The following is an 18,285-nucleotide window of genomic DNA, read 5'->3' as shown; positions in this document are numbered from 1 at the left end:
AAAGAGTGAATGCCTAGGAGTGCTGAAGGGCATGTCTTATTTGTCTCTTGTCACCTGCATTGAGGGCAAGGAAGGAAAGCTCACTGTCACAATTCCTGTCTCATTGCACAAAATAGTTACCTTAGCAGTGAGCAATCAGCCTTAAAGCAGTGTGCAGACAAATGCACTTAAAGGTAGACATGGGCTCAACACAGAAATTTTTCCAGCTGCTCTGCATGCAGCCCTGATCTTAAAGAAGAGGTTTAGCAGGTATCTGTGTGAAAGTCAGGAAGACAGTAAAATGAGTTTGAGTGCCTCTGTTTGTAATTGCACCCACTGTTGAGTATTTAATGACTGTTAGAGCTTTGCTATTGCATTTCTAGGTCTCTAGGTGTCCTGGAAATGCATCTGAGTATCATTATTTAACACCAAGCCTGAGCCATGCAACAGAGGGTAAAGTGGTTGATATGATGCTAAAAGTGGATACTACCTTTATACCATGTGTCAAATTACACTATCACCCAGACCCAGTGTTCATTAACTACCAGCTGCACACCGAACTGGATCCCGATCTGGAATTAAAAATATATGTAAGTTTCAAAATAATAAACTACAGTACCTAATTTAAAATAGTGCTTGGGGATAATTCTTTTTCTTACTGTGTTTAGTGACTGATTTTTGTCTTCAATTTTTTCCCTCTAGAAAGAAAATGATAACTTGAATATTTCTAAAACGGAGGTAGAGGTTTATCTGTCATATATGACTGGTGCACAGACCAAAAAGATATGGTTCAGTGTCCAAAATATCACCAAAAAGCCAGACCGTAGCACCATACTGTGCAAATTCAAAAGGGAAGGAACAGACAAGATTGACTTTTCCACCGTGAAAGTTTTTGTAAGTAGAATTCCCTTTTTTTGCAATTCAACAGTATTTGAATGTTTATACAAGTGTAGTAAAATGTATCATTATTGCTGTCATGGTGCTTGGGAGTAGTTTTCTTCCTCGTATCTACGCATGGCTACCTAGCTTAGGTACCACTGACAGAACTGAGTTCATTTTCTGTCTGGTTACTGCAGTGGTGTCAGAGGTAAGCTTTGCAGTCCAAGCTGAACTCACTGCTGCTGAGCTGCAGGAGACCAGTAGCTTGTCACACCTCTGTCTGCAGAACAGACATCATTGGAACAGCATCATTGTCTCCAGGAGAACCCTTCATCTTAGATCTGTAAGCAATCTATTCTCCAGTGGGGCCATGATTGTGTTCTCGCAGTCACTTTTTCCTACTAAAGTGGGTAAGGATCTGTCTAAGGGATCACCAGTGAGACAGAAGGCATTTCTGGATGAAAAAGGGGATGAAATTCAATGTGCACTGGGAAAGCTAAAATGCTCTGAGCATGTGGCATGAAGCCAGGCCCAAATATATGGACATTAGCATGGATGTCAAAGCTGAATTGCAGCTTAAGATGTTTGCTCCATGACTAAGATGAAGATAGGAATTTTTTAAAATGCTGTGATCACCATTTATGAAGGAGAAAAATTATGCCAGAGTCTTATTGCAGTGTGTGATGGTATAAAACTGAAATAACTCTATTGCCTTCAAGGCATATGGCTTATAGTAAAGATTAACAAAGCTATTCTTGAGTTTTTATCACTGTTAACTGATTCCCCATCTGTGGATCCTGCCGTCTGAGCCAGTTATGGCATGGAAAAGCCTTTCTGAGTTTGGTGTTGCATTTAAATATCAGTGATGCCTTGCTATATCACATGCTCATCCTGCAAACTTCATAGAAGTGACTGTCATAGAAAGGTCACCACTTCATGAAGGCAAATCAAATGCAATAGTTATCATGTAACATTGCACTTCTAGTACCTTAAATTTTTTTCCAGCAAAAGAAAAATGTAGAGGTAGCAAATCCTCACGTGTTTTTTAAACCTTATGAATAGATCATCATAGAAGATGTAGGGCCACTGAAAAAAGGATAAGATGGGGATAAAAGATAAGTATGGCTCAAGAATGATTGTATCTTTTCCCTTAGTTTTCCAGAAAAAAGAAGATATTGAGTGTGGGTTCAAAGACAGAATGATCAGTCTGAATGGAGGTGTCAGAGTAGAAGATGCCGTTCTTGTGACAGAAGCAAGATTCACATAGATCAAAGGGCTCAAGACAGCAGGAACATAGTCATTCCCATCGTAGCACTGGGGAGAACTGACACATGACACTGTAGGCTTAGTAGGAAAGATTTTAAATAAAATGTGCTGTATGACTGGAGAGCAGCAAATAGAAAACCAGTATTTTAAATTGAAGAAAACCCCAAACCCTAGGCAAATGGAGGCTTGCTGATTTAATCCTAGTTCTATGTAAAACTTTATAATGTATTTTGAATGACTCCTGAAAGACTTGGAGGTAAGTGGAAAGTGGAATAATTGTCAAATTCTTTTTAATGAAAGCAGATATCTTTTATTTCCTAAGATGAGTGATTTCCTCAACAACAAAAAAGCGATAGATCACATGTACCTGGAAGTCATTCAGTAAACTACTTAACATGGTGATTATGAGGGTGCCAAGGGGGATGCTCTCTAAGGGGAGCTGACTGGGCAATGCTGATGTTCATACAGATATTCTTTAATATCACCACTGACTTGATCACAAAAATAAGGCTTATGCTAATAACACTTGCTGATGACAGAAAGCTCAGAGGCATTACCAGTCCAGAGAGGGTTTTATAATGTCATGCGGAAAAATGAAATTAATTTAGGAATAGGAATTGGATTAATTCAGGTGTACCTTATATAGTCTGTGACTCATAAACAAGATAAAAGATAAGGAAAGACATGGGGCCACTAATAGGAAGGTTATGGTGAAGAATAAAGAGAATCTAAATATGGGCAGAAAATTAAGTGAATGCTTTGTCTCAGTTTTTCAATAAACAAGGAAGAGTAACAGAAATTTCTGCTTTAGGAATTTTTCAGTTGGACATGACAAGTCAGAAAAATAGGTATATTAGTCACAGGATGGCTAATGTATTTAGCCACCAATGCATTTGAGCCTTGGAAAAGGCTAATGGGATCCTAGGAAGTCTCAGACCAAAAGAACTTTGCATAGGAACTGTGAAAACATAGAAACATCAGAGGACAAAGTAACATTTGGTGAAGGTAATAGATCTGCTCTGTCTTCTGTTCTTTGTAGCCCCAGAAATACAAAGGCTCTGTCCTTCCATCCCTGTGGGGTTTTTTTGCTTGCTTGTGTCTGTGTAGCTATGATGTGACTATCCAGTTGGCAGTCTGCAGCTGCCCTGGCTGCTCACCTCCTGTGACAAGCCACTGATTGCAATCACCAGATCTCTGCCTTCCCTGCTGTAACCCAAAATAATTTCAACGCAGCCCTCCTTTTCAATTATCTCAAGCTCATTTCTATCCCTGGCACTTGGTGGTATTCTTTTTATGTGTCAAACATATTTTTATGTCTAGCTTGTTTATAGTCTTAGCTACCCTTTATTTATGTGCTTTCGCAGTCCTCTTTGAGATCCTTCTTTGTGAAATTTCTTCTGCCATAATTATCAGTGGTGAGTGCCTCAGTTTGGCATTGGCAGACTTCAGCACTTTCATATATGCCTAAGAATTAATGTCTGTCCTGTCTCTGACAAGCCCACTGCTGGGGCATGTTGTACGTGTATGGCAACATGTTCATGTACATGTTGTGCATGTATCGTATGTTGCATTTTCTCTTAAGGACCTTCAGGAACAACATCCTACATAAAGAGGTTGAAACTTCTGCAAAGAAATAGGGAAGAGGGCTGTAGGCCAGGTGTCTATGAAAAATTCTACTTCCCTTATTCTTATCATGGGTCTTACCATACTTTTCTGCTCAGCAGAGTAACACTGTGAGTGCAAGCACATGTGTTCCTCATTTCAAAATGCCACAGTGTTTAGCAGTGACTCTTAGTGCATGAGCCGCTCGGCCAGCTGGAGGCCAGATCTTGCCTTTCATTTGAGGGCTCTAGTTAGCAGCAAGAGCATGACAAAATTTGGTGGTATATAAGGACCTCCAAATTTTTTCATCATTGCTCTGTTACCCTGCTTAAACATCAAATACAATGAAAGTTGAGTTAATGTTGGTTCACATACAATTTGCTGAACTTCTGCTGTCTTCCCAATAATCTACTATCATCCTTATGTGCCTTAAATACTTTTTTTAAAAAATACATAAGATGTCATTTTAAGCACTGAAATAATGTCTGTCCTCTATTAACACAGCTATTGCTTTTCTTCAGGTGAAATTAGGAAATTTTGAGCATGAAGTCAAACCAACATCATCACACATATATTTATATGTTCTTATTTTGCTACCAATTGTGGTGGGTGTCATTATAGGTAAGTACAATGACGTATTTTCAGCTTTTGATTTGCTGAAGGGACAACACTATACACAAGCACTATACATACTCACTACTCTGGAGCTGTCACAGTCTGGTGATTTTACCCCGTTCCCAATAAGAGTGGACAAAGTTAAGTCTGTTCTGGTGGTGAAGTCTCAATTGTCAGACTGCAGCATGTTACAAGCATGTTAGAAGACAGTATTTCTGTCTGTTCTGCTGGGATTACTCACTATCATTCCATGAAGCAAGCCACAGGACTGACATCCTTGTGTCACAACTTGGTCCCTTCGGGCTGTCAGAGCTCAGCTACCCTCCTGTCCCTGGGGCAGATGTTCCCTAACAAACTGCTTATCCTCAGGCAGTGTTCGTGGTGTTTCTGCTCAATCTCATTTGGATCATTCATGTCTTTGTGGATCACATATTTGTGGATTATTATTAAACGGAGGGAGGTAAATAGCTACCCCCTTCTCTTCTTGGTGCTCCCTTTTTTCTGAGTGTTTTTACCTGGTTATATATTTGATAAATTTCCATTTATTTTAATATGCATAGGGGTTTGTTCATTTGGTTGGTTCCTTTTGTTTTGAAATCCATTTTAAAAAGGGACCATATCTCATGCCTTTATTCTCTCTAAATAAGCTTTAGAAAAGTTAACAATTTGTAGGTGGATTTTCTGTTCAAAACAGCTGTTTTTTCTGTTTAATCAGTGCTACCTTAAGTAGGTTGCTATTAGTAGAAGTGGTTGTTAGAGTCTGTGTCTCACTGTGCAGGCTGTATATAGCAGGGTGTGCTACACTTTCAAATAAAGTTGGATTGACAATTCAAGACCTTGTTATAAGAAATTATTTTTATTAAAGATTGGGGTATAGATCCAGATAACCAGGGCTCATGGGTACTGGCACACTGACAACAGTAAAACACTTAAGTGTGCAAATGTACATTAATCTTTCTGTTTCTTGATAATAAAATATGTCTTGTATGGGAGTTTTCTGTTCTGTGCTTTCTGTACTCAGAGTCTCTTTTTCTTCCTTTTTAGCGGCATTCATAGTTACTAGGTACAAATCCAAAGAGTTAACTCGTAAGCAGAGTCAGCAACTTGAACTGCTGGAATATGAGATTCGCAAGGAAATACGTGAGGGTAGGTCTACAGCATGTTTTCTGAACTGAAACTGTCAAGAAGCTCACATTATATAAACGTTTTCATTTTGTAGCTGTTAGAATATTTCTGTGTTGTATCAGAGTTCCTGTTTAATACTGTATGTGCTGCAGTAGCAGATAGCACTGAGCTAATAGGATTGCGCGTAGTATTTCCTTCAACAAAAAAGTAGATTGCTGAAGAGCTTCAGCTATAAAAACAACCCCTCTTCACTGAAAACTGTTTTTTAACTGGGGGCCAAGTTATAATTGTGAAGCTGATTTTGTGTCAACTGAACTAACTGTCTGGGGGGGGATGGGGGTGATTTTTCAGGATTTGCTGAACTACAGATGGATGAATTAGATGTGGTGGATAGTTTTGGAACGGTTCCCTTCCTTGACTACAAACACTTTGCTCTTAGAACTTTCTTTCCAGAGGTAAATATTTACAAGTCTTTCAGTTGTCAGTGCTGACTAACATTAAAAAAAGCGAGGAAGGTCAGGATCAAACACTAAAGAAAATGCTACACAGTAATTGCACATTGTCTCACAAGAAACTTTCCTTAAATCAAGAGTTACCAAAGAATACTTAAAGGTGTGTATCTCTATATTTAGCCAAGCCTTTATGCTGTAGATAAAGCAACATTCTTGAATTTTCAAGGGTTGTGTGTGTATCCATTTATTTCTGTTCAGCCTCACTGAACTGCTTGTCTTTCAGGCCGTCCTAACTAAGCTATAATTTATCCACTGCTTTTTTTGTTCCCATGCTTTCACTTCCAATGCTGTAGCTAATTAGAGTAATAGTCAGGCTAGCTAACATGCTACCTAACATCATGACACTTCCTAATTAGACATGTGGGATGAAGAAATGGCTCTAAGTTGGTGCTTTCTACACCAAGGTGCTGACAGAAATGGTAAGATGTTGATTTGAAGGAGTGCAACTCAAATGCTTAGAAATGACATAAGTGTTTTCCAGTTAGGGGCAGATATTTTCAGTGTTCATTGAAGCAGTTTGTGCCACTGCATCAGAGGACCAAAGAGGCCTTCTCTTGAATATTTTACTTCTCTTACTAATTTTTGTTGCATGTGTGGCACATTATGATGCTGGTAAGTGCCTTTCCCACAGCTTTCAATATTATATCATGATGTTAACCAGTGCTTATGAGCATTTATCCAATTGGCAGAAGCTGTGGTCTCAAATGGCGATATTTTCCTGTATGACTGACACCAATAAGTAGAAACTTGGTTAGTTTAGGGCATAACTGGTATGTATGTGAATTACCTACTAGGCTTCATGTGTTACTCATCAGTGCTGCTGCCAAGCCTTGCACTCTTCTCTGCACACTGCTTTACTTTATTACTGTTTGTGTCCTAGTAAAAGCTCATAGTCATAAAGTTAAATACATGTGATAGTCCAGAATGGGGCCTTTGGGTTTTTTACACCACCAAATACCAGATAGTAAGGCACAATAATATTTAGCCATTACATACACAAAATCCTTGTATACTTTGAGTCCAGTTCTCACACAAAGGACACTGGGAATATCTCTGCTGGTACTAATGTAATGCCCCTAGCCTAATTTTGAGGGGGTCACCAGGTGGTTTGAAGAAACTGGAAAGGAAATTTTACTTCCTGCATCTTTTTTCTTTCTGTTTGTTTTGTTGCCAGGCATATTACCATTAAAATAGCATTTTTATTCTTAAGAATATACCTTTTCCTATACTTTCTGTTGTCAAAACAGTAATAATCTGTAAAAGCTGACTCAGTGGAAATGCCGTGCTTTATGCAAATAAAAAGTTAAGAAAAAAAAGCATAAGGATTGCCACTCTGCTGCATTCTGTAAAGTAAAAATGGAGAGGGCTCCTGTTTTGCCTTAGTGAGTCTCATGCCACTGCACATCCCAGAAATTATTTCAGTTGAGTTTTGTCTCAGTTTGAAATACTTATCCCAGGAAGGTACACTTGCTACTGTTAGCTCTCTACAAACAGACGGTGTCAGGCAAGTTACTTAATGTGTTGTGTACCAATTTTTTCTGCTAAGTACTTATTGCAGGAGTGTCCAGCCATGCCTTGTGCTGTATGAATGTGGCAGAAAAGCAGTGCTCCACTAAACAAATATTATAGATGAGCAGAAAAGCCAGTGGGGTATATCTGGCAACTGAGTGTCAGAAGGGTTGACAGAAGGGTCAAAGTGGCAAACCACCACTTCCTTCACTAACCGCATGTGCTTGAATGATGTCCATATTGTACTCTTTGTGCCCTCCAGTGTGATTGATTGATGGGCTTTGTCTCATCTAATCTAAGCTCTTTAAACATGGAAATTGAAGCTGTTCACTGAGCATCTTCTGTAGTCAGTGCAGAGATGGGCAGTGCAAGAAGGCAATTTGTGCAGTTTGTTTGAGGCGCCTCCCTTAGGATGGGACAAGTTGCTTAAGGAGGGACTCCAATAGCTAAAATTGAGAATGATGGACTCCATCTTTATTTTGAGAGTCTTGCTTCCCACTGCTTCAATTTTCTATCTTTAATCTGGCTTAATAGCTTTTAATGCTTATAGGTGTTAACTGCATGTTATATCTATTATTAAAATGTGCTTGATGTTCAGCCTGATTTTTGCTTTGCATCTTAAATTTGTCTTATTATTTCTGTTTTCCCCTCAATTTCACACATTGTTTGGTTTAATGCTACCATGCTTCTTCCCTGTTCACAAACATTTTTAACCTTTAACACAGTTCTGGTTCTTCCACTCTGTGCGCATGTGTGTGTGTCTTTTATTGGTAGTTGGTGTTAGGGTTGCTGAAGAAGATCTGGAAAAATGGGAATAGCCATTGGAGGAAGAGCAAGAAAGGTTTGGTAGGGTAGAAGAGAACAGGAGAAATAAGGAAAGGGAGGGATGAAAAGTCAGGTATGTAGATGAAAAATTAGATGTGAGACGCCAGTGTGTGCTCACAGCCTAAAGTCAGTCATACCCTGGGCTGCATCAAAGAGAAGCGTGGCCAGCAGGCTGAAGGAGGTGATTCTTTCTCTCTGCCCCTGTGAGACCCCACCTGGAGCACTGCATCCAGCTCTGAGGCTCCCAGCACATGGACCTGTTAGAGCAGGTCCAGAGGAGGGTGATGAAAATGCTCAGAAGGTTGGGACACCTCTCCTATGAAGAATGTCTGAGCCAGCTGAGATTGTTCAGCCTTTAGAAAGGAAGGCAGCCTTTCAATTAAAATGGGGCTTATAAAAAAGATGGAGACAGACTTTTTACCAGGGCCTGTAGTGACAGGACAAGGGTTAATGGTTTTAAACTGAAAGAGGATAAATTTAAATTGGACATAAGGAAGAAATTTCTTGTGATGAGGGTGATGAGACACTGCAACAGATTGTCCAGAGCAGTTGTAGGTGCCCCATCCCTGGAAATGTTCAATGCCAGATTGGACCGGTATTTAAGTAACCTGGTCCAGTGGAAGATAACCCTACCCATGGTAGTGGGGTTGGAACTAGATGATCATTAAAGTCCTTTATAACCCAAACTATTCTGTGATTCTGTAAGGAAACTAGGGGCCGCCAGCATCACAGATAAAGCAGGTGACAGTAAATAGTGTAGTTTGTTGCTCAAGAGGCGTTGACAAGGTGTTTGAGAACTGAGGGCTTCCTTTTGTGTGAGAGCTTTTGCTAGGACTGGATGTGTGGTGGCACCTGTGTCTCCGTGGAGAGTGACAGCATGGGCCTCCTGGAGAGTTCATTAGTGAATATTCATAAAGGGCCTTGAAATGAATGGAAGCAGCTGAGCTGAAGTGTCACTTGGTTAACAGCAGCCCTGTATACCAAAGGCTATCGCTGCCACCCAGGAAGGGTGCAGCCTGCAGCACCCCTTGCACGCCATCACACTTGCAGATGACAGTGATACACAGCTCTTCCTGGGGGGCATTGGTTGACTGCTGTGCTGGTGCACCTCAGCAGCACTGAGTAGCACACACAGAACATTGAAGTTGATACCAGGTCATTTTTAGAGTTCACTTTCTGGCAGCACCTTTTTGGCGGCACCTTTGCAGAAGTTACTGTGTAGAGTTTTTATGTTGTATCTGCTCTAGAAACTGGCATTTCCATTGTTTTATTTCAAGTAGTATCAGGAACATGCTTGGCGTGTTAAACATACATGTGTTAGAAACTTTTGGTGTACTTATGAATGATAAATATCCCCTTATATTTTAGTCAGGAGGCTTTGCATCCATCTTCAGTGAAGAAATGCCGCAGGTAAGCTGAAGTAGTGTGATATGCTTTAATTAATTTTTTTTTCAAGAGTGATTGTATCCCTTCTCTCAGTGTGGTCCTAGAACACATCAGCTTGCATTTTCAGTATGTTCCCATTCCTCCAGGAGGAGAGTTACATGGATTTATATGTAAAAAGAGTTTGAAGTGTAAGATGCTTTTACCAATATGTATTATGACTTATTTAAATAAAACAGAATCTCATCTTGGGAAATGATGGGCAAACTTAACTATTGGCATTGCTTTGTGTATAGGGCAGAAAATGTATACTCTGCATGTGTATATTCTGTGTTGTACACAAACACAAATGCATTTTTGGTAAAATCCTGGGAGTCCTTAAATAAATGCAAAATTCCCACTGATTTGAATGAGGCCAGGATCTTATCCCATATGTTTCTTTCAATTTTTTCTAAGCATTAAGAATCCATCTCATAGCCAAACTACAGTTTGCTTATTTTTGTTTAACTATTCCAGAGCAGAGACCAAACGAGCAAGGATGAAAGCTTCAACATGTTGCATGCTTTAATTTGTAACAAGAACTTTCTTGTTACTCTCATTCACACCCTTGAAAAGCAGAAAAATTTCTCTGTGAAAGACAGGTATAGTATGATTATGCTTATCATCTTCAAGAAAAAGAATTAGCAGGAAAAAACAACATGGATTGTAGCACACAAATGTGTTTTCTCCTTTTTGCAAAACAAGCTTGCGGTACTCTGGAGCATTTTTCCTTCTCCATCTGCACACACTGAGGAAGAAAAAACATTGCCATTACAACAAGCAATTAAAGAGAAATTGGAATGTTTGTACGTATAAACAAAGAGGCAAAGGAGCAGGAAAGCTCAGTTCAAAACTGTAAACACTTCCTGCAGTTAGATCAACAGTTCTACAGTTTAGAAATGTTCTGTCACTGAAGCAGGTGTTGTTCTGCAGAATTAAATTTAGAGACACAAGTTCTGTGTTTAAAAAATAATCACAAGAGCAGATGGACTTGCATTTTTTATACTTTTTGTAGAGAACAGTGGACAGTTTATGTGCCTGAAGAGGGAGAACTTAAGATATGAACAATACTAGTGTGTTTCATTTATTAAAGATGACTGGGAAGAGAAATTCTAAAATTACAGCATTCTTGTTTGGTTTTTTTTTCCCCCACAGGTGCTTGTTTGCATCCTTCTTGACTATTGCATTACAAACTAAGCTAGTTTATCTGACCCATATTTTGGAAGTGTTGACAAGGGACTTGATGGAGCAGTCAAGCAATGTGCAGCCTAAGCTCCTGCTCAGACGAACTGAATCTGTGGTAGAAAAATTGCTGACAAACTGGATGTCTGTCTGCCTTTCTGGATTTCTCCGGGTACGTGTACATCTTTTCACTACGTAAGATATGCAGAGGATTTCTTTAATTGGTTTTTTCCATAGGAGCTGTTAGAGAGATCAGTTTAAAGCATTCGGTCTGGCATTTAATGTTATGAGTGTGCACTATTCTAGTTTAGGTGACTTAGCTGGCTGTCATCAACGGAATGCAGGAAAAGAGCACATCTCCAAGCAATGATTGTGTCATGTATTTGGCCAAGATTTGGGTAATTTTGTAATTCCAGCATATTCCTTCTCATATCAGACATTTCAGCCCAGTGAGATGTATTGTGACCATACTAAAAGACTTTAACGCTTGTTAAAATGCAGCTGTACCCTTCTGTGCAAGTTGTTGGAAAGCTTCCAAGAAATGGAGATTTAAGGAATACCATCCTTTGGAAAACAAAACTCCTCTCCAAACTTTTCAACCTCCAAACAGTATTGCAGATTTCAAGAACTAAGTTACTTCAAATGAAAACAAAGCAAGCTTTTAGTTTCATTTTAATGTTTGTTTATTTTAGTAACTTGATAGCACTTTGTTCTTGGTTTCATTGCCAGGTTACTCTTCCTGTCTCTCTTATCAATGTGATGCTATCACACTGTTGGTATCACTCTCATCAGTGCTTGCATTAATACAGCAGCAGAATTGTTTGAGGCCCAGCAGCTCACACTGGTTTCCTGGAACTGAGGAGAGTGCCAAGGAACTGTCAGAGATATGTTCTCGATACACCAGGCGTTTTTACAGAGCTGTGCTAGTGAGATGCCTTAGCCAGGCTGCAGGAATGGTGTCACATGGAAATAGAGATACATCCTTCCTTTCTCAGGTGCATTCCTGAGGCCTGGGGTTTAGGCAGGAGAGGAGAGCCCCAGTTTCATTTCCTCTTTTGCTTATACACCAGGGTAAGTCCCACCAGCTTGCTCCCAAGACATTTTTCAGAGACAAAAAGGGGAGACACCAATTCAATAGGAAACTATTAGCTTGTTTTCTCACAAGACTGAAAATGCAAGAAGTAGCTGAAGTATGCATGTGAACATGTGCATGTCTCACCCCCCACCCACTCTTTGGTGGAACTAGGAAGTGTCTGCCAGGTGGAGTAGGAGCAGCTTGTCTGTAGTGTGCTTGTGCACAGCAAGGGGCTGTGAGCTATCTTGCCACTCACTCCAGATGTCCCTTGCTATTTGCATGAGACTTTCACACTGAAAAGCAAAAGATGGAGGTTAAACAAATAACTTGATAAATCTGCTCGGAGGGATTTTCTTTTCTAATTGCAAGATAATGAGTTACTTAAAAGAAAATAACACCATTTGTTACACTTCATTTTTTTGTAGTTAGTCATGCTCATTTAATGATTACAAAAATAAACGTTTCTTGATTTGTTTCCTGTCTTAGGAGACAATTGGTGAACCTTTCTATTTGCTGGTGACAACCCTCAATCAGAGGATAAACAAAGGACCCGTTGATGCAATAACTTGCAAAGCCCTGTACACTCTTAATGAAGACTGGCTGCTGTGGCAAGTGTCTGAATTCAAAACAGTGGTATGTTTGCCAGCTTGTGTTCCCTCCAAGCACAGACAGCTGTAATGTTTTCTCTGTTTCTAAGAAGCTAAAACAAGGCTCTTAAGACACTAAGGTAGTAGTTAAGTATCCAGATAGTAAAATTATTATTGCTGACAAAGTTTCAAAACACACTAAGCGTTTAACTAGGTGGTGTTTCACTGATAAACATTTCACAAATAACACTTACCCCTCTCTTCACAGCATGCATTAATCACCAAAGAGTAGGTTTAATGAAGTCTCGGAGTATTAAAAAATCCTTCTTATTTTAAAGTATACTACAGAAATATAAATGTGCTTAAAATTTAAACTAAACTACACTTTACCAATGAATGAAAGAATGGAAGGCAGAGGTTTTATTTTTCTGTTGTGTTTATTTGTGGCTAATCTTTAGGCAATAGTTTGCTGTGGATTTCCATATTATTAGCACCAAATTGGCTTCAATTTAGCAAGGTTACAGCATGGTGGATTTCAATTGCTTGGTTAAAAACAAGAAGTCTAGCTAAGCTTCTGAACTTTACCATAGATTTTTTGCCTTTCTGAAAGCAACTAAGAAGTGCTTCCTGTTTTCCAGTTACACCCAAACATCTTTGATAGCTGGATTTCTGATCGTCATTCTGACACTGAGATGAGAAGGGATAGCAGGATTATTGCACTTTGGAGCATGTAAAAATTGTGGCTTTTAGAGTAGGAGGTCTGAAAAAGGTTTTCAGAATAGCCAGAGCACTCTTCTGCTCCAGAATTTTCAAGTGATTTTAGGTCTGAGAACTTCAAAATGTATATTTCTAGTCATTTTTGTAGCTTCCTTGCTTCTTAGTTCCTGGCTTCCAGTTGGAGTTACCTGACATAATGAGGAGTATGAGAAGTGCTGCTGAATAGTGGGCTTCACACCTTGGGAACAGAAACTGCCCAGCAGCAATGGCCATGGCAGGGACAGGGCAAGTGCTGGTGGTTTTGGAGGAGGATTCAGTCTTTTTCAGAGCCCATATGCTGAGTCTCTGGTAGGGCTGAAGTTTCCAGGTCTGCCCATCTTCTGTTTTGAAGCAAGAACTTGGACATGCTGAGATGCCGTATACTGGAGTAGACTACATGACCCTGGAAAATTTGGCTGGTCAGCAGTCCATTGGACTTGTCTCACTGGGCCACATAGGAAACTCACTGAAATGGCAACGTTTCTGTAAATCATTTCTGAATTGTCATCTTCTACTGAAAACTTCAAACTGATAAAGTAATAGTCAAATCTTCTTCTTACAAAGCTGTTGTTAGAGGCTGCATTTGAAGGTACTTTAAGCTAAGTTACCAGAGTGTGCATTTGGAAGGAAATTTGTGGCTAAAAATCAAATGCATAATCCAAGATCCTTGGTTTCCTTGTTTGCGTGCTGCATTCTGGCATGTATTTGAGGTCCAGAGTAAATTTAAATATATTGCTCTATGTACCCATAGGATGCAAAACACAGTAGTGAGGCAGAGCAACAATTTTGAAGCAAGCTCAATATGCCTGTTACTAGTAGACTGCACAGAAACATCTGGTCCTGTGGAATTAGTTGACATTTCTAATTTATAGCACACATTCAAACTGAGAGCCTCTTGGGGGGCATAGCTGACTCTGAAACTGCTGAACAACCTTAAATACTTTTTCTAGAGCTACTTCTATGCATGCAGTCACTGATAGGGTCTTGTGGTCAGACTGCAGTGAAGAGGAGAAAAGGTAAGTGGTCTGAAGGACTTGCTGTCACTGGGGAACACTATCTGCAGATGGATGGGGAAGTGAGAGCTCACAGCCCTTCTTGGACCTTGTTTGCTGCCTGTGTACTTTGTATTCCTGCTTTTGAATAGCTAAAGATAAAGCTCTAGGGTTAATACAGGTCAGCTTCCCCCGTTACTGTGCAGCATTCCTTGGACTTAGCTGAGAAGTGCTGAATGTTCCCTTTAAAACCATCACAAAAGGAGAAAGGAATCCTGCAATAAAATTGCAGAGATGAAGTTCAAGGACTGTGGTTCTGGCTGGACTGGGAAACTGTTTTGTTTGGTGGTTTATCTGAGATTTACGCTGGAAGCTAAAACTGTGCTGTGAAAGAGACTTAGGTGGAGTGGTGAGGCTTTCTGTGCTGGGGAAGCAAGCCAGCTGTACACATTTTCCCTTCAAAAATAGCATTTAACAGGTGGCTAAAGAGAAAGTAGTCTGTTTTCTTCTCTCACTAACACCACTTCACATGCACTGCATTGACATGCAGGACCTGTGAGCTTACAGGCAGGGAACCAAGTGTTTTCTCCTTACTGTGGAAAAACATTTCTGCCTAAAGGATTGCAGGTTTTGTTTTCGAAATGGAATAAATTCTGATCTGAGTTTTCAAATGCATTTGCACAGTTGCTCACTGTGGGAACAGTCTGAGTCTTGCAGTATTTTGTTGGTATTTTGTTTTGCCCCTTTCCCCAGCCCTACAGTAGCAGTACATTAAAGTCTACCTATCCAGAGCAAAGCATAAAAATACAGCCAAAAAGAGAGTGATATAGAGATGGTGAAGCAAATCTGCAGACACTTGGTGTCCAGATTTTTTTAAGCTGTGTAGGCACTTGAAGATGCAGGGATACATCTGGTAGGGAGTTCAATTCTCAAATCAGTATCAGGGCACAAACAAGGGTGTAGGTGCTCTGCATGAGAATATGTCCTTTCAGGATTGGGAGTTCAGTTCCATGCAGGAGACAGACAGGCTCCTAAAAATCAGGGTAAGTTCCACAGGTCAGGAGAGGTTTTTTTAAAATTCAGGCCATTTGTAACCAGAAAAAAAGAGAACCAAGAAACATATTGTGTTTGCATTGCATTAGAGCTGTTCCCTAGCAGGGCCCCATGCCTTTTTTGAAAAGGCCACAGACCTTAGATCACCCAATGCCCTACTGTTAACCCTCTCTGCTAGAAAGGGTGGGGTATTGAACAGAGATGGGCTGCTGAAGTACATACTCAAGTGGAGGAATTGAAGGAAGGAAAGCTGCTTCTTAAAGCATTGGTCAAGTATGGGCTGAGAAGCTGTGCTCTTTCATGCTGTGCTTATATTTGAGTAGTGAGAAATAAAGCTGCCTTGAAAGAGACTTGGATGTGTCATGGAGCTTTTCCTCAGGCTGAGGAAGCAAGCCTGCTTTCTCACAGGCAGACAAGCAGCTGCACCCCTCGGCAGATAATTTGCTCAATGACTGATGAAGAAGTGTACTCCACAGCTGAGTGTTAGCATTTCACTGAAGAGTTTCATTTGGAATAGAAAATGCCAGCCTGGAAAGGGAGACGTTCTCAGTGGTATATCTCCTGTGGGAAACCAGGGGAGACTTCTTGCGGTAGACTTGGTGCTCCAGCATTCCTTTGAATAATCACTGCTTGTCTTAAAAAAGGTATTTGGGCTGTTGAATTCCTTGCTGCAATGTGTTTGCATTTTTAGATGCAAAGAAATTATCCAATTCACCTGTTCAGCCAACTGCCTTTTAATAAAAGTGAAGCAAAGCCACATAGTGGAAGGTTGTTTAAAGTGTTGAACTGCTTTATGAGTTAAAAGAAGGGTGTTAAAAAAAGTAGGAGGGCTGTAAGGGAGTAAAGCAGAGACAAGGAAACCAATTTCTAATAAGACATCATGGTTGTGGTATTATTAGTCACACTTTGTGAGAGATAAGGAAGCTATTAAAAGCATGTGACACATGGGGATTTTTGTCAGCAGAAAAGAACACAGCAACCCTCACTAGGAAGTGAGCAGTGCAGATGTTGGCTACAGGAGAGTCCTCTGGATTAGAGACAGATTACCATACACTGCAGCATCAACAGCACAACCCTTCCTTTGTGTAGTGCCCATCTCACCTAAATTTAACTCCTGCAGCATTTTCTGTGCCAATTGGCTAACTCTTCTATAACCTCTTCACAGCTAACTGTCCTGGCTCCTTCAGAAGGATCATGCAATCAGTCTGATTTTTCCTGTTCATTGTATTTCATAGTCTGGGAGACAGGAGTAGTTTTAAGGCAGTTTTGTTATGTGGTACATCATGGTACTGACTCTTTATAGAAATTGTCTTTCACCAATCAAAAGGGGTTTTTCGTTTTTTTCCCATCTGACTGATAAATGGAAATATGATTTGTTCAGATTCATAGCTGAGTAGATAACAGGGTAATAAGAGTCCTTGAATAGCCCAGATTATTGTTCTTTATTTCTATAAAATATGATATTATCTCATTTCTTTATTAAACCACATCTATTATCTGCTATGGTTATTAATAGCTCTGCTAAATAATTCATTGTGTGAAATTAATTTTCAAGAAAACTACAAATCTGAAAAGCCATCTGCAAACACTCTCTTCAAATGTCATTATTTCTGTCACTGCATGTGTGAAGATACATTTTTTAAGTTTACTCCTGTCTTGTAGCTAGGTTCCAAGCTAGTTCCTATGCAAGTAGTTGCAGGTGCCACCTTCTTAAGTAGCCTTTAATAATTCTTGCAACCCATGTTAAAACTCTTCTGAAGAATACTGTGACTTTGTCTTGCTGTCACTAGTTTCTAGTGCATTAAGTCTTGTCTCTAGATACTACTAGCTTGAACCAAGTCCTATAATTTTCTCCTGAACCTTTCTCTAAGTTAACAGTATTTTTGTTTCCTTTGCAAAGTGAGGGAGTTTAGAAAAGGCTTGATGATATTTTCTTGTGACTTTCACGTATCCTCCTGTGATTTCTCTTATATATTTTCTGACCTCCAGAGCTGATCGTAAAAGGGCTTTCATAATTTTACAATAACTTCTGTTTCTTTTTCTAGTTCTACATTTTGTGTCTAAATGCAGTGATTGTGACTGTCAGCTTCTGATTAATGGTTTCTAAAGCCAGGGATTGTGCTGTCAGACAGGTTGAATCTGATTTATGAAAACTTCAGCTGCAGAGGGACAACTTAACAATAATTGGTTTTCCTAGCTCCCCATCAATTGCTTCATCACTTAAGATTAACTCCTGCAGGAAATCATATCAGCAAAATCATCTGGCTCTCATGGGTTAGAGACTTCTATGTGTTTAAATATTTTTAAATATTCTTTCCCAGCTGACCACTTCTTTGAGTTATAAAGTGTTCCTATTATCCTCACATTGTGGATACTTTCACTTAAGGAGTCCATACATGACTTGTATTCCACCTATATGAAGAAGGACTACTCTCTTTTTGCAGTCCTGTCAGCCTACAGCAAGTGGAGTGGGGATGCGAGGACTCTCATGTGCTGATGACTGAAGAGGCTGCACATTCTTGTGCAACTTGTGTGAGAGTAGATGCTGAAAAGGAGAGGAAAAAGTGAAATAGACAGTTCCTCTTGATAGTCTGAAAGGAGTAGAAAATGAAGCAGGAGCAGGAACATGAATATTGCAGTGTAGGAATAATGTTAGAAGGAAAGGATCATCTAAAGGAAGGAATGCTTCCAAGGACAAAGAGCTAAATCAACATCAGTTAAAGTGCAAGAAAGCTGCTTCAGAAAGATCAGTTTGGAGACTGGAAGGGGCAAAGGCTGATTAAAATGAGTTTTCCAAGGACAAATACAGTTAGTCCCTGTCCACATTTAAATCCTACAAGACCATCACCTCAGGGCAGTCATAGTCAAGGACAGGACTGCTGTCTGTTCAGTTGGTCTGTGGGCCT

General features: G+C 39.8%; 1 protein-coding gene across 1 annotated transcript in view; it reads left to right on the top strand.

Moving 5' to 3' along the window:
• PLXNC1 (plexin C1) overlaps nt 1-18,285 on the top strand; it is a gene marked incomplete at its 5' end in the record, with an annotated part of 68,403 nt that overhangs the window by 34,173 nt on the left and 15,945 nt on the right. Inside the window, 9 exons of the mRNA XM_017737757.1 lie at nt 363-569; nt 682-873; nt 4,248-4,347; nt 5,386-5,487; nt 5,818-5,921; nt 9,681-9,722; nt 10,212-10,336; nt 10,890-11,088; nt 12,478-12,624. Of these exons, the coding sequence (XP_017593246.1) occupies nt 363-569; nt 682-873; nt 4,248-4,347; nt 5,386-5,487; nt 5,818-5,921; nt 9,681-9,722; nt 10,212-10,336; nt 10,890-11,088; nt 12,478-12,624 (1,218 nt within the window). The remainder of the gene's footprint in view (nt 1-362; nt 570-681; nt 874-4,247; nt 4,348-5,385; nt 5,488-5,817; nt 5,922-9,680; nt 9,723-10,211; nt 10,337-10,889; nt 11,089-12,477; nt 12,625-18,285) is intronic.

Source organism: Corvus brachyrhynchos, unplaced genomic scaffold, assembly GCF_000691975.1.
Source record: "Corvus brachyrhynchos isolate BGI_N302 unplaced genomic scaffold, ASM69197v1 scaffold56, whole genome shotgun sequence".
In the NCBI taxonomy this organism is placed as follows: domain Eukaryota; kingdom Metazoa; phylum Chordata; class Aves; order Passeriformes; family Corvidae; genus Corvus; species Corvus brachyrhynchos.
This window is presented reverse-complemented; position numbering and strand designations above follow the sequence as displayed.